The 16120-nt window shown below is 42.2% G+C and overlaps 2 protein-coding genes across 7 annotated transcripts in view; both read left to right on the forward strand.

Annotated features, from left to right (window-relative positions):
* LOC134086228 (NACHT, LRR and PYD domains-containing protein 12-like) overlaps positions 1-16120 on the forward strand; it is a gene marked incomplete in the record, with an annotated part of 983201 nt that overhangs the window by 713029 nt on the left and 254052 nt on the right.
* LOC134085843 (NACHT, LRR and PYD domains-containing protein 12-like) overlaps positions 1-16120 on the forward strand; it is a 94717-nt gene that overhangs the window by 74760 nt on the left and 3837 nt on the right. For 5 of the 6 annotated variants that reach the window (XM_062539977.1, XM_062539978.1, XM_062539979.1 and 2 more), the window contains 9 exons: positions 5498-5668; positions 5858-6028; positions 8610-8780; positions 8984-9154; positions 9268-9438; positions 9561-9731; positions 10796-10966; positions 12220-12390; positions 12859-12884. In XM_062539977.1, the coding sequence (XP_062395961.1) occupies positions 5498-5668; positions 5858-6028; positions 8610-8780; positions 8984-9154; positions 9268-9438; positions 9561-9731; positions 10796-10966; positions 12220-12390; positions 12859-12884 (1394 nt within the window). Of the gene's footprint in view, positions 1-5497; positions 5669-5857; positions 6029-8609; positions 8781-8983; positions 9155-9267; positions 9439-9560; positions 9732-10795; positions 10967-12219; positions 12391-12858; positions 12885-16057 lie in introns of all 6 variants that reach the window. The other variant, XM_062539983.1, reaches the window with a different exon arrangement.

Consider the following 16120-nt stretch of genomic DNA (forward strand, 5'->3'; position numbering starts at 1 on the left):
GGACTCTATAGCGCCACCTAGCGCATTGTCTATTGTGGTTGACACATACATTCACGAAAATTAACCAAATTTGGTGGGCTTGTGTGTTATTGCTGCCACTAGTCAAAGACAGAGCTCTGGCCTTGGGTGTGGCTTAGGGACATTATAGCGCCACCTAGCGCAATGTCTGTTGTGGTTGACACGTACATTCACGAAAATGAACCACATTTGTTGGGCATGTGTTTTGCTATAGCTATTCAGAGACAGAGCTCTGGCCGAGGGTGTGGCTTAGGGACTCTATAGCGCCACCTAGAGCGTTGTTTGTTGTGGTTGACATATCCATTTACGAAAATGAATCAAATTTGGTGAGCTTGTGTGTTATTACTGCCGCAAGTCAGAAACACAGCTCTGGCCTAGGGTGTGGCTTAGGGACTCTATAGCGCCACCTATCGCATTGTCTATTGTGGTTGATACATCCACGAAAATGAACCACATTTGGTGGGCATATGTGTTATTGCTACTGCTAGTCAGGGATAGAGCTCTGGCCTAGGGTGTGGCTTAGGGACTCTATAGCGCCACCTAGCACATTGTCTATTATGGTTGACACATTCACGAAAATGAACCAAATTTGGTAGGCTAGGGTGTTATTGCTACAGCTAGTCAGGGAGAGAGCTCTGGGCTAGGGTGTGGCTTAGGGACTCTATAGCGCCACCTAGTGTGTGACCTGTTGTGGTATACATTCACGAAAATGAATCAAATTTGGTGAACTTGTGTGTTATTACTGCCGCAAGTCAGAAACAGAGCTCTGGCCTAGGGTGTGGCTTAGGGACTCTAGCACCACCTATTGCATTGTCTTTTGTGGTTGATACATCCACGAAAATGAACCACATTTGGTGGGCATATGTGTTACTGCTACTGCTAGACAGGGATAGAGCTATGGCCTAGGATGTGGCTTAGGGACTCTATAGCGCCACCTAGCACATTGTCTATTATGGTTGACACATTACGAAAATGAACCACATTTGGTGGGCATGTGTGTTATTGCTACAGCTAGTCAGGGATAGAGCAGGCCTAGGGTGTGGCTTAGAGACTCTTTAGCGCCACCTAGCACATTGTCTATTATTGTTGACACATATATTCACAACAATTAGTTACACTTGTGTGTTATTGCTGCCACTAGTCATAGACAGAGCTCTGGTCTTGGGTGTGGCTTTGGGACTCTATTGCGTCACCTAGCTTGTTGTCTGTTGTGGTTGACACATACATTGATGGAAATTAACCAAATTTGGTGGGCATGTGTGTTGCTCATGCACATGCCCACCAAAAAGTATGTGTTGCTTTGTTAGATTCCGCAAATGTCACGGGTCCGCACCGCAAGTGAATTACAGACAGGTTATATGAAAAGCAGAAGAAAATAATCCAATGATCAATGAACAGAAAACCCCTTTCTTCCTATTCATATACATCCTTGGTAAAGTACCACATGCTCGTGTCTGATTGGCAGTTTTATTACCTTTTTCTTTACAAATCTTTCAGACTGTCAGGTGATCTGACCGTGCTATGACCCCAACAGGATACTTTATTGGTGCTAAGGTCGAACAGTCTACCCACATGTGTTCACACAAGCATACTGTAGCAGGGCCGGAGTGGTTTAATCGGGAGGTTCGGGACATTTCCCGCCAGGCCGGTCGGCCTAATATTGCATTCGAATTGGCCCAAGACTTGCCTGAGCGGCCGCTATAACATTTATTATCATAAGATATTTCCACAAGTGCTTCTATCCCCTGAAATCGCGTATCCTCAATTACTTTCATTGGAAACCAACCACCTTTTAAACCATCTAGCAGAGGTGTGGACTCGAGTCATGTGACTTGGACTCGAGTCAGACTCGAGTCATGAATTTGATGACTTTAGACTCGACTTGACAAAATATAAAAAGACTTGCAACTCGACTTGGACTTTAACATCAATGACTCGGACTTTCACTTGGACTTGCGCCTATTGACTTGTAAAGACTTGCTACTTCCCATAAAAAAAACGAAAGACAAAAAGATAAAATGTAGACACGGACTGATCTATCTATATTTATGTGTGCGCCTGTGCGTGAGACAATGCGCGTATTCGGCACAAAATCCAATCAAATGACTTATTGTAGCCTAGACAACGGACGTGAATGCCCCAGCAAAATGATACCTAAGATCATTTCGTTAATTCGTTTGCCTACGAAAATTACGTGGAGACCAACAAGAAACGAATGACTGTGTAGAACTTGTTAAATTCCTCCCAGCTTCATCCTAGCCTGCTTTTGACATATGCCTGGTAGGCTATATGAAACCAAACTGGTAGCCTACCCTACTGATTCTGTTGTCTAATTGATGGATTTAACCACGATTAGGAAAGGCTTTTAAAAGGTGGAACATTTTCACCTCAAACGTGCGCTGTATCATATAGCTACGTGCGTCTTTTTGTGTACATTCACATTAAATCCATTCCACTAACATAATCAGGAGGAGAATAGGCTACCATAACGTTTTATTTTGAGCACTGGTTGTTACTCATTGGATACATATCAAACTCCATGTCATGGTAGAGTAAGTTAAGCACCCACCCAATTAAACATGACAAAGTGAACGGGACAACAATGCCATGCCACGGTAACCTACCTAAATCATAGAAGTTAACATTGCAAGATATTTTCTATGACATCAGAAATATTTTCTTTACCTTGTCAGTTTTTTGAACATTCATTTTATTTAATGAAAACATATATCCTTGAACTATGCGTGACTATTTTTCTAACCGAATGAAACCTAATTACGTTCACGTACTTCTTAAAGTGACAGGCACTGAATTAGACCTACACACCACCCTGTAATATAATTAAAGACAAATGTAATCAATATGAGGTATTCAAATTACTGAGCTATAGTAGCTATAAGTAATTATGCAGATCCTAAAATACTATAAATTGTTAACAAAATATGTCAAGTTTATGAATTCAAAATATGAAATAGACACAAGACACACCATTTTCTGTGTGTGTGGACTGGAGGTTTGAGCAGAGACTAGGATTGCCACTGCTGTGAGTTATCTGTATCCCCCTTATGGCAATACGGTTTTGCCTACATTTTTGTAATGTAATAAACATGGTCACACGTTATAAAACTATTTCAGATTGTGTAGGCCTATCAGTGGTTTCTTAACAAATTGAACACATATTTTAACACATAGGGCCTATATTTCATTGAGAATGTGCTAGAGATACTTTCTGCTAGACAGATTTGCATCTCAATCTCTCCAGCACACACAAATTCAATTGACAAAATACCTGTTTCACTCGATTTTTAAAAAGACTCGAAAGGACTCGAAAGTCAGACCGTAGGACTTGGGACTTGACTTGAGACTTGTTGGCCTTTGACTTGGACTTGACTCGGGACTTGCCTGTCTTGACTCGGGACTTGACTCGGGACTTGAGGGCAATGAATTGAGACTAACTTGTGACTTGCCAAACAATGACTTTGTCCCACCTCTGCATCTAGTTGTGATATATACCTTAGTCATGGTTACCCTACATATTAATTACAGGCCTATTCATCTCAGTTCTCTCCCATCAGTGCATTTGTGGGTAGCCGTTGGGTGTCTTCATTTAATTATTCATATTATTAAAAGTGTTATTTAACTCTTTTGGTCACAAATAAATTCAAAATAGAACAGCAAAGCCTCCTGGGAATGGCAAATACGTTTTCTAGGTCAAGTCTATTACAGAAATGTAGGGGGATAGATGAGCGACCCCTCCTCTAATGGCATGGCCCCTTAGCCTGTAGGCCTATTCGTAAAAGTAGCGTTTTGATAGTGAACGGATTAGCAGGTGTTTGCTTGATTAATGATTAATATGGAAGGCAAGAAGAGGAAAGAGAAAGAGGGGGCTGAAAAGGCAGAATTAAGAAGAAGCGACTGCTGGAGGAGCATGCATCTAAATGCTCAAAACAGATTTAGGCTATCCGTAGCCTAGTCCACGGCCATTAAGAGTGCAGGTAAATTTGACAGAATGAAAAACATTGACGCAAAGCTCAACTACGTTAGGCTACTTGCTAGACGGAAAATATCACAAGTTAACTCATGTAGCCTACATTTCAAACGAATCAATGGCTTACAGTTTTTTTCAGTGACTAACATAGCGTTTGTCCAAACAGTTGTCACGTTTTCAAAACTCTAAACACATTGTGGCCATACCATTCACACATTTCATGTCGTTTTCGCACAATATGCAGGCAGTGAACACATTTCCACAATGCTTACATTTTCTTAACAAACAAGTTATACCGCTCAACAAAATGATGGATCGTTTTTCTATTATATTACAGATGTTAACACATGACATCCCACAATAGTTAAAACAATTCCAAACCTTAGTAACCTCTGCTTCTGCAATGGTATCAGTTCAAAAACAATATATCTCAGCTGATAATAAACAAACAATTGAATAACTGGCACACAGATGATGTTGGGTAAATTGGGCCAACCACAGCTGATTCCAGTTTGGCAGGGGTTACTTTTTACATTTACTTTACACATTTACATTCCAGTGAGAGGTGCAGGAGCAGTGAGAGGAGCAGGCCCAAGGAGAGGGCAAGGTAGATGTAAAATGCTTTTGAATGTGAACATTACAGTATATTCCCAACCAAGAAATGTAGTGTAAAAATGGTGTATTGCATGTTTTGCATGCAAATGCCCGTAAAAATGAAACATGAAAGTCTGGACCTTGACCTTCATAGATTGACTATATTACATTTAGCCATCATTTTGTTTGTGTTTATAATATACGGAAGGTATGGGTGGGTTGGGCCGGCAGTGGGCTGGCTGGCGGGTAGGGGGCCGGTGTGGTCAGAATATTCCCGGTGGATTTTAGTGTCCCACTCCGCCCCTGACTGTATGTCAGTGATAATGTTAATGCGAAATGTTACCAGTGTTTCATTCTGTTGAAAAGAGTCTGAGAGCAAACACTGTTATGCCTGCATCTGCATTCTCACAAGCATGGTTGATGCTAGGTGGAGAATATCATACGCTCTCCTTTCGTACTTTGCTTAGTTTTCATTTTTGTCGTGTCCTCATTGTATGGTTTATGAGATACAAAAAGTCTCATTCCATTACAGTTCATCATCTGTTTCTGTGAACAGGTCAAGGTGATAGATATCCTGAGTATTTTTGTAACTTGTGTTAACACCTTAGATACAAATACAGCACCTGATCAAGCACACTTTGCTGCTCCTCGGCAGCATAAACTGGACGTGTCAGCATGGGGTGTGTCTGGAAGGACAGATCGTGCCTTTGGATTATTCTACACACACAGTTTATGAACTTGTTCCCTTTGTTCACTGATCCATGTGCATGGTTCCACACATGTCCCTTGTGTTCTGTTTTGTAATCTACATGGCCATCATTGAACAGGGTTTGGCTCCTCATTGGTGTTATGTACTTTGATGGGCATTCTCTATTTGTTCTAACATATCAATTACAGACTTGTTGGCTGTGGACTCACTGAGAAGTCTGGAGGTGTTTTGGCCTTTGCCCTGCAGTCAGTAAACTCCCACTTGAGAGAGCTGGACTTGAGTAAGAATACTCTGGGGGATTGTGGAGGAAAGCTGAGCTCTGGAACGCTGAATCCGCACTGTACGATGGAGACACTCAGGTTGGTATTACTGGGTGAAAACCATCATCCATCTTGTAAGCTTGTTACCTAATTTCTTTCTCTACTCTGTTTTACAGGCGTTACAAGTTCCCGACATCTTTAAACTACTTGTGTGTTACACACTTTCCTCCTTGTTTGGTGTTGTTAACAGTACCAAGTGAACTAAATCACACTGTATTGCCTTTACAGACTTGCTGGTTGTAAACTGTCGGAGAAACCCTGTGAGGTTGTAGCCTCTGCTGTGCAGCACATGGTATCTCTGACAGAACTGGACCTGAGCGACAATCACATGAACATCACTGGAATTCAGCTTCTGAGTGCTGGGATAAGTCACTCCAACTGTAAACTGCAGATATTAAGGTTGGTGTTTGACTTTCTTTTCATTTTGTCTATGAGATGAATACAACATTATTCGTTCCCAAAATGTATGTTCAGTCAGGACCACTTTCTCAATAAAATATTTTTTATTTACTATTGCATGAAATACATTCTTGGCGGTATGTTCTGTTCTGGGGGCCCCCTGCCCTTCCATGTTCAACATGGAAAGCCCAAGGCAGGGAGAGCAGCAATAAACCCCCCATGGGGTACAGAACAGAACAAACATCAATGACACAACATTGATAAGTCAGAAGTATGAGGGGGTTAAGGGGAGGAGGTGGGTGGCCAATGGCCGCCAATGAAAGCAAGGCTAGGCCGGCTGGCACTCAGCTGGCAATCAGCTGGGCGATTAGATTGACAGTCAGCTGGGCCATTCAGGGAAGCTAGCGAGACTCCGTGACCTGCCTGAACTAATGCTGTGCTCCATTTCTTCAAAGTCCAAAGTGACTTACATACAATTAACTTAACAATTAACACCCCATTAACTTGGGGTTAAGTGCCTTGCTCAAGGGCCCAATGATGTAAGCCGGGAATTGAACCAACAACTTTCAGGCTACTACATGTACATGCTAGCCAAGCTCCTTAACCACTACACTACCACCACCCAACAGCATTGGACCTGGTTTCCATGTAACTCAAGAACCGTTGTGCCCCAGATGAAGACATTATTGTGGAATGATGGTCTCAAGCAGCACCATAAACCTAGCCCATAAACACTCATTTGTGGTGTATTGCCTCCCAGTCAAAAATGTAAATGCAAAAATGTATTGCTTAAATCATCAATGTCTTGTGATGCCACACAAAAGATGACATCACCACAACAACCTCTGGACACGCCCTGTTTTGGGAAGACCTGCCCATGGGGGGCACTACAATTCAAGAATACCTACTGTATCTCTGAGGAACATCTGAAGCCATGATTTTGAAATGCGGTGCACACTTGGCCACATTTGCTCACATTTCCTGATGTTTAATTTGGCTCACTCTACACAATAGGCAATTAATTTAGCAGAAATATTATGATAATATTCTGTAATTGTAGAATATCTGAATAGTTCAAATGCAAAAGGCTCTTAATTCCACCTCTGTAAAAAAACAGATGACGATGGGGATTGAATGCCCTACTACACACATACAGTGAGGAGCACATGTATTTGATACCATGCTAAAACAGGAATATAAAATCATCATTTGACAATTGATCTTAATGCCTTAATTTAAAAAATGAGTAAAAATCAAACCGCCAAGGACACCAATTTTCTTTGTGATTGAAGAATGTATCGTAAATAGATAAATGTTTTCCTTAAATGCTAGGGGAAGGAAGTATTTGACCCCCTATGTAACCCTATGGGAATTTAACACATAGGGTTAACATAGGGGCAGGCAGATTTTTATTTTTAAAGACCAGCTATTTCATGGATCTAGGATATTATGCATCCCGATAAATTTCCCTTGGCCTTTGGAATTAAAATAGCCCCACATCATCACATACCCTTGACCATAGCTAGAGATTGGCATGGTGCTTTTTCCAGTAGGCCTATTAGCCTGTTTGATTTGCATTGAGCTCAATGAGCATCAAACAGGCTAATAGGCCTACTGCAAAAAGCACCATGCCAATCTCTCGCTATGGTGAAAGGTATGTAATGACGTGGGGCTATTTTAATTCCAACGGCCAAGGGAACTTTATCAGGATGCATAATAACCTGAATCCATGAAATAGCTGGCTTTAAAAAATAAAAATCTGCCTGCCCCAATGTTAACCCTATGTGTTAAATTCCCATAGGGTTACATTGGGGGTCAAATACTTCCTTCCCCCTAGCATTTAGGAAGAACATTTATTTATTTACGAAACATTCTTCATTCACAAAGAAAATTGGGGTAGTTAGCGGTTTTATTTTTACTCAATTTTTGAATTAAGACATTAAGATCAATTGTCAAATGATGATTTTATATTCCTCTTTTTAGTCAACTTTAGCATGGTATCAAATACATGTTCTCCTCACTGTAGTATATGTTTGTAGGCAAAAACCTAGGAGCCTCTTAAAAAAATGCTTATTTAAAGAAGTGGTCTGCCGGATTTAGAGGGGTTTGCATTCTGAACTCTTTATCTTATTCTTCTGGAGTTCTGAGTTACCTGCCTCCACAGCCCGTCTAGAGGCTGACAGAGGGAAAGACTGCTGTGTGGCACATATAGTTGCTGTCTGTGGCAGGCTCTCTTCTTGCATGTCCACAGTAGCAGAAACATCAGCTGGACAGAGTGACCACTATCAGGCAGTGGCCAAAGCCTTTCCTGCCACAGTCCATCTCAGAGTTATGTCATAATGGGGTTTGTCCAGGAGGACAGTCTGTCCCCCTTAGATTATTAATCCACACACACAATTTATGAACCTGTTCCCTTTGTTTACTTATCCATGTTCATGGTTCCCAACATGTCCCCTGTTTCTGAGTTTTGTTTTGTAATCTGTAACATGGCCATCATTGAACAGGGTTTGGCTCCTCATTGGTGTTATGTACTTTGATGGGCATTCCCCACTTATTCTAACATATCAATTGTGCTCTACAGACTTGTTGGCTGTGGACTGACTGAGAAGTCTGGAGGTGTTTTGGCCTTTGCCCTGCAGTCAGTAAACTCCCACTGGAGAGAGCTGGACTTGAGTAAGAATACTCTGGGGGATTGTGGAGGAAAGCTGGGCTCTGGAACGCTGAATCCGCACTGTACGATGGAGACACTCAGGTTGGTATTACTGGGTGAAAACCATCATCCATCTTGTAAGTCTATGCCTGACTTTTATTCTTGTTTTTGTATTTTATTATGTAAAGCACTTTGTGATTTTATCTGTGAAAAGCGCTATACAAATAAAATACTTACTTACTTATTTACTTACTTACTTAAAACATGACACATTAACTTTTTATACTATTTTGCCTCTCTTGCAGACTTGCTGACTGTAAGCTGAAAGAGAAGTCCTGTGAGATTGTGATCTCGGCTCTGCAGTCTGCAAACTCCCCCTTCAGAGTGCTGGACCTGAGTCAGAATGACCTGCAGGCTTCAGGAAAAAAGCTGCTCTCTGCTCTACAGAGTCCAAACTGCAAACTGCAAACATTGAGGTTGAATATAAATATATACTTGACTTGTAGAAAAAGAGTCTTCAGTGATGTATTGCATTTAAATGTTTTATTTTGAACATTTTCTTAACCGTCATGTCAACTGTACTTTACAGACTTGTTGACTGTGGACTCACTGAGAAATCTGGTGATATTTTGGCCTTTGCCCTGCAGTCAGTAAACTCCCACTTGAGAGAGCTAGACCTGAGTAAGAATACTCTGGGGGATTGTGGAGGAAAGCTGGGCTCTGAAGCACTGAATCTCCATTGTACGATGGAGACACTCAGGTTGGTGTTATTGAAAAGTATCATCCATCTTGGAAGAGCTTCTGTTACCTAATCTCTTTCTCCACTCGTATTGTTGCCAATAATAAGAAGCATGTTGTCTACACTATTTTTCTCTTTTGCAGACTTGCTGGTTGTAAACTGTCAGACGAATCCTGTGAGGTTGTAGCCTCTGCTGTGCAGCACGTGGTCTCCCTGACAGAACTGGACCTGAGTGACAATCACATGAACATCACTGCAGTTCAGCTTCTGAGTGCTGGGATAAGTCACTCCAACTGTAAACTGCAGATATTAAGGTTGGGTTTTGACTTTCTTTTGGTTTTAATATTGTCCCTGAAGTGTGTCATTCAGATATGGGCTGTTTATTTGCTACACAGTGAGGGCATTGTAGATACGGTAAGGGGTTAGTGTGTCGAAGACCAGACTAAGGGTGTACTCACACTTGGCATGGTTCACTTGTACTGTGCTGGAGTACTGTTCTCTCCCGTTCTTAGTCCGCACTCAAACTGCATATTATCAAACTGTACCCAGACACGGTTGAGCTGCTGTGCTCTAGAATCTTTGCATAGGCTTACAGGCGCATAGGCGATCACAAACTGGACTGTGGGTCAAGCATACTCAAGTATGGTACGGATGGCATAGTATGAGTACACCTTAAGCCAGATGAAGTTTTCTCTCCCAGTTTCCTGGTATGGGCTGAGTTTAGATGCCACACAGGTACAGTAAGGGTAAGGGGCTAGTGTGTTGAAGCCACATTCTCCTGGTATGAGATGGTTATTTGATACACAGCTAAATACTCTGATGCTTTGGTAAGGGGGCTCCTGTGTTCAAAGCCAGACACATTCATGTCCAGAATGCAGGGCACCTCGTCTTACACAATTTAGATGTTTTCCTACATGTTTTCTCTGTTATGTTCCTGGTGTGCTGAGTGAAACTACACAATGTAGGAAGGAACCAGAATAGTGTTCATATTCATAAATATGTCAGAGGTATATTTTTGATAGCTGCGTTCTTGATAGCTTGAGTTCAAAGTGTAGACGAGGAAAAAAGAGTTCATTGCTGATGATGGTCAGAATCAAGTTTTATTTTGTGTGTTTGCACTGTTCTGTCAAGACTGTAAGCTGACATGACTTTGATGAATAGCACTACAGTATTTCCATACCATCATATGGTCATCGCCAAAAATAACCTATCATGACATATTGTGGTATAGTTGTAAGTCTGTATTGCCCATCCCTAATCCTAGCATATTTTATTGATTTAAATAGACATTAACAACATTATGATTATACACATGGTTAAATTAAATGACATCATTCCTATCTGCCTTTTGCACTCTGTCTTTGTCACTCTTTTGCAGACTTGCTGGTTGTAAACTGCCAGAGGAATCCTGTGAGGTTGTAGCCTCTGCTGTGCAGCACATGGTCTCCCTGACAGAACTGGACCTGAGTGACAATCATATGAACATCACTGGAGTTCATCTTCTGAGTGCTGGGATAAGTCACTCCAACTGTAAACTGCAGATATTAAGGTTGGGTTTAGACTTTCTTTTGGTTTTAATCTTGTCCCTGAAGTGTGTCATTAAGATATGAGCTGTTTATTTGCTACACTGTGAAGGCATTGTAGGTACGGTAAGGGGTTAGTGTGTTGAAGACCAGACTAATGGTGTACTTACACTGGCCACGGTTCACTTGTACTGTGCTGGAGTACGGTTCTCTCCTGTTCTTGGGCCGCACTCAAACTGCATTATCAAACTGTACCCAGACACGGTTGAGCTGCTGTGCTCTAGAATCTTTGCATAGGCTTACAGGCGCATAGGCGATCACAAACTGGACTGTGGGTCAAGCATACTCAGGTATGGTACGGATGGCATAGTACACCTTAAGCCAGATGAAGTTTTCTCTCCCACTTTCCTGGTATGGGCTGTGTTTAGATGTCACACAGGTACAGTAAGGGTAAGGGGCTAGTGTGTTGAGGACTCATTCTCCTGGTATGAGATGGTTATTTGATACACAGCTAAATACTCTGATGCTTTGGTAAGGGGGCTCCTGTGTTCAAAGCCAGACACATTCATGTCCAGAATGCAGGGCACCTCGTCTTACACAATTTAGATGTTTTCCTACATGTTTTCTCTGTTATGTTCCTGGTGTGCTGAGTGAAACTACACAATGTAGAAAGGAACTAGAATAGTGTTCATATTCATAAATATGTCAGAGGTATATTTTTGATAGCTGCGTTCTTGATAGCTTGAGTTCAAAGTGTAGACGAGGAAAAAAGAGTTTATTGCTGATGATGGTCAGAATCAAGTTTTATTTATTTATTTATTTATTTTTTTTTAAAGATTATTTTTTGGGCTTTTTATGCCTTTATTTGGACAGGACAGTAGAGAGAATGACAGGAAGTGAGTGGGAGAGAGTCGGGGTGGGATCTGGAAAGGACCACGGGGCGGGAATCGAACCCGGGTCGCCAGTGTACGGTGCAGGTGCCCCAGCCAGTTGCGCCACTGCCGGGGCCAGAATCAAGTTTTATTTTTTGTGTTTGCACTGTTCTGTCAAGACTGTAAGCTGACATGACTTTCCATACCATCATGAATATGGTCATCACTAAAAATAACCTATCATGACATATTGTGGTATAGTTGTGAGTCTGTATTGCCCATCCCTAATCCTAGCATATTTTATTGATTGAAATGGACTTTAACAACATTGTGATTATACACATGGTTAAATTAAATGACATCATTCCGATCTGCCTTTTGCACTCTGTCTTTGTCACTCTGTGCAGACTTGCTGGTTGTAAACTGCCAGAGGAATCCTGTGAGGTTGTAGCCTCTGCTGTGCAGCACATGGTCTCCCTGACAGAACTGGATCTGAGTGACAATCACTTAAACATCGCTGGAGTTCATCTTTCAAGTGCATTGAAAGGTGACATCAACTGGAAGCTGCAGATATTGAGGTTTGTGTTTGACTTTCCTTTTTTTCTCCTCAGGCTTTTAAACAGTGTCTTTAAAGGACTTATTGGTCTAATAACAGTCTACTTACCAGTACATATGGGTTAGAAGTGTGTTTCGTGTTAATGCAATTTCATCAGTTTCATTATTTGTTTAGAGTTAGATGACTAATGGGGTCTATGAGGTACTCTGAACCATCTGTGCCTGCTAAGTCACTGACAACAAGTCTTTGTGTGGCTCGCTCTTATAACAAAACTGTATTGTGTAGCCATTTAAAACATTCAAGTTGGTTAAGACTACTGTCTACTAATGATGGTAGAATTTACTTCTGCTACAAAATATATTTATTTTATTCTAAAACTCTTAAAATAAGAACATTTCACATGCTGCTGACGATCACAGAGTGGAGCTCTATGTTCTGATATTCAGATTCTCTCTCTCCCTCTCTCTCTCTCTTTCTCTCTCCTTTAAAGACATGCCCGTGGAGAACTGAGAAAATGTAAGTGTTGATCTACTGTTGAGTGTTGTACTGTTATGCTAATGATGTTGAAGTGTTCTTTATTGAGCAGCTGTGTCACTGTGGCGTAGGCCACCACTGCATGTGAAAGGCCTTTAGAGCATATGTGGGGGTCTGTGGCGTCCTGCAGAAACACACTGAATCATAGTGACAGAGAGAGAACAGAGACAGATTGACATGTTGGCATGTTACAGTAGCCAGACATCAGAGAGATGGCAGACAAAGAAAGAAGGAGAACTAGTACGGCAAGACACATGAGAGGCCCCTGAGAACAGAGACAGATTAACATGTGGAGAGTCTCATGTTAGAGTGGAAGAAAAGAATAGAATGAGAAGATAGAGAAGAAAGCAATGATTTTTGTTGGATTATTAATGGATTATTATTTCAATGGGAAAATTGAGCGTCAGCGTCAGTTCTGGCAGGCAAGTAGTCAAGACGCTGCTAACCGCTGTGGGCGTCAGCACATCAGCTGGTCAACTCCCCTCCGCTTCTAAATGGCTACATCCAAACAGGGCGCCTTATTTAAAGCTGCTTAGTTGTTCCTAATGCTTGCTGCTCGCTTTATGCAACCCACCTCCTCCCCTGCTCCACCCTGTCGTGTATAACATGGCATAGGTTTATGTCATAGTTGCTCATGAGCTCATGAAAGGTCTGGGTACTCCTCTGAACAGAGTCATACCGCCAAATTTAATTTGTAGTATATTAATTTAAATTGCCTAAGATATTTATTGTCTGTTGTTCTTGACTTATGGACCTGACAGAAATATCATTATGAATGCCTTTATTTAATGCCTTAATTTTGATTCCAGCTACTGTACTATTCAAACTCATGTAGTATGTTTTAAATTCAAAGTAACCGCAGACTTGTTGGGTAGTGTATAAGTTCTAATGGTGGAGAGCAGTTTAAGCCATGGTCCTACTATAGGGAGAGAGAACAGGGACGAGTTAGACAGATTGACATGTTGGCGTGTTACAGTTGCCAGGCATCAGAGAGATGGCAGAGACAGGAGGAAGGAGAACTTGTACAGCATGACACATGAGAGGCCCCTGGCAGCCTATAGGCTTGTAGCAGCAGAACTAAGGGATGACCTCAGGGTCCTGGAGTCATGCAGGTCATGGAGTGATGGCAGATCACAGCCAATCATCCTCTCAATACAACACATGATATGCTGCAGTCTGCTCTTATCGTTGCCAGTGGATGCAGCGCACCAGGTAGTGATAGAGCAGGTTAGGATGGACTTAATGATGGCAGTGTAAAAGTGCACCATAATGTGCTTTGGTAGGTTGAACATCCTCTGCTGTTCAGCTCCCATGTCAGGTCCTGGGTGATTCTGGTGCCCAGGAAGCAGAAGGACTCCACTGTGCTAACTGGGGAGCCAGACAGGGTGATGGGGGCAGGTGAGGCTGGGCTCTTCCTGAAGTCCACAAGGGAGAAGAGTAGAGGGGAGAGAATACAGCCTTGTGGGGAACCACTGCTGATGGTTAGCGGGTTGGAGGTGGGCTTTCCCAGCTTCTCCTGCTGCTTCCTGTCAGACAGGAAGTCTGTGATCTATCTGCAGGTCTGCAAGTCTGTCAGTCTGTCTGTGTCTGGTGCCCAACATGAAAATACATTTCTTCATTGTTTGCCAATTTCTACCTGTTCACCACTACAAGGTAGCGATGTCCAGTTAGACTCTTGGGTGCTGGACTATCATGCAGCTCACAGCTCAGATCTCAGTCTGTCAATATGAGCTTTAATGACTTTGTCTGTGTGAGTTTGTGGGTTTTCCTGTGTATTTGTGTCTGTTGAGTGAGAGAGTTTGTGATTGTGAGAGTGTGCAGCGTGTGTGTGCATGCTGCGTACAGTACGTGCATGGCTGTGTTTTTCTGTGCATTTGACTGTGTGCATGCGTGCGTGTGTGTTTGTTTTCCTGTTTGTGTATCAGTGTGTTTGTTTTAAGTTTCAATTTGTATCGTTGCATATACTTTGCAGCAGAGTTCAACTATGCCACAGTTGCAGTAGTGCCAGGACAAAAGGGGTAAATAAACACAGGGGGGCAGTGGGGGGGCAAGATTTAAGGGGAGTTGGAGCAGGAGAGACAACTCTATATGGGACAATACAAGGCTGTACAGTACCACACATAGCCATACTATGCACACATTACACACATTATATAGCCATATATACTGTACACACACACACACACACACACACGGACACACACATGCACTCATATGTAAGACAACTATACATACAGTACGTACAACTGCAGGCCCATGGACATGAGACGTACTAAAAACAGTATACATCCCAGATTCAGTATAGCAAGTGTGAAATTAACAGTGTAGGTAGAATTTAAAAAGTAAGTAGTGACCATGGCAATGCATTCAGTATAGCAGATCATGAAAGAAATAAGGCAGCACATGTGGGCAATAAGGGGAAGGAACTGTTCAGTCACTGACCATTTAGGACTCTGACAGCTTGTGGTATAAAACTGTCTCTGAATGGTGTGGTGTGGGTGGTAATGCTCCGGTAGCGCTTACCAGAGGGAAGCAGAGAGAAGAGGGAGTGAGCTGGGTGGCTGGCATCCTTGATGATGGACTCAGCCCTCCTCTGACAGCGTGTGGAGTAGATCATTTGAAGCTGACAGAGTTCTATGGAGGTAGAATAGTGCCATATCTCACAAGCTCAATAGAACATCCTCACGAGCAAATTATGTTAATTCACACACATAGACACAGCAGTGAGTGAGGAAAAAACAGCTGTGAGTGCACAACACAACCACTGGGGGGCATACGCTCTCAAAGATGAGTTCTGCTCACTCTACAGCGTTGCTCATGTGGGTTGACTTTTGACAGTTTGGGGGAGAGAACCATGAGAGGCACTGGCCCTCTTGTGATTGGTTATTTTTCAACATGAAGTCCTGCCACTTAGTTACTGTCTGTTGCTTATCTTCTACAAATTTAGTCATGTGCAGCTTTTTTCGGTTTACTGCTTACTGTCTGTGTCTGTCTGTGTTTGATATTTGTGTGTTTGTGTTATTGCTCACTTTGCTTATCATTCTCCAACTCATTCCCATTCTGTTTTTTAGCCACTTTTATTGCCCTCCTTAGCGTGTACCTTGAGTTCTTATATCTGACCGGGACATTTGAAATAATGTGGTCCTCTCCCTCAGGCTCAAACAGCGTTGTTTACCCAGGGCTTCTGGTTGGGAAAGGATGGGACGGTATGGGAAGGC

Source organism: Sardina pilchardus, chromosome 1 (genome assembly GCF_963854185.1).
Source record: "Sardina pilchardus chromosome 1, fSarPil1.1, whole genome shotgun sequence".
NCBI lineage: Eukaryota > Metazoa > Chordata > Actinopteri > Clupeiformes > Clupeidae > Sardina > Sardina pilchardus.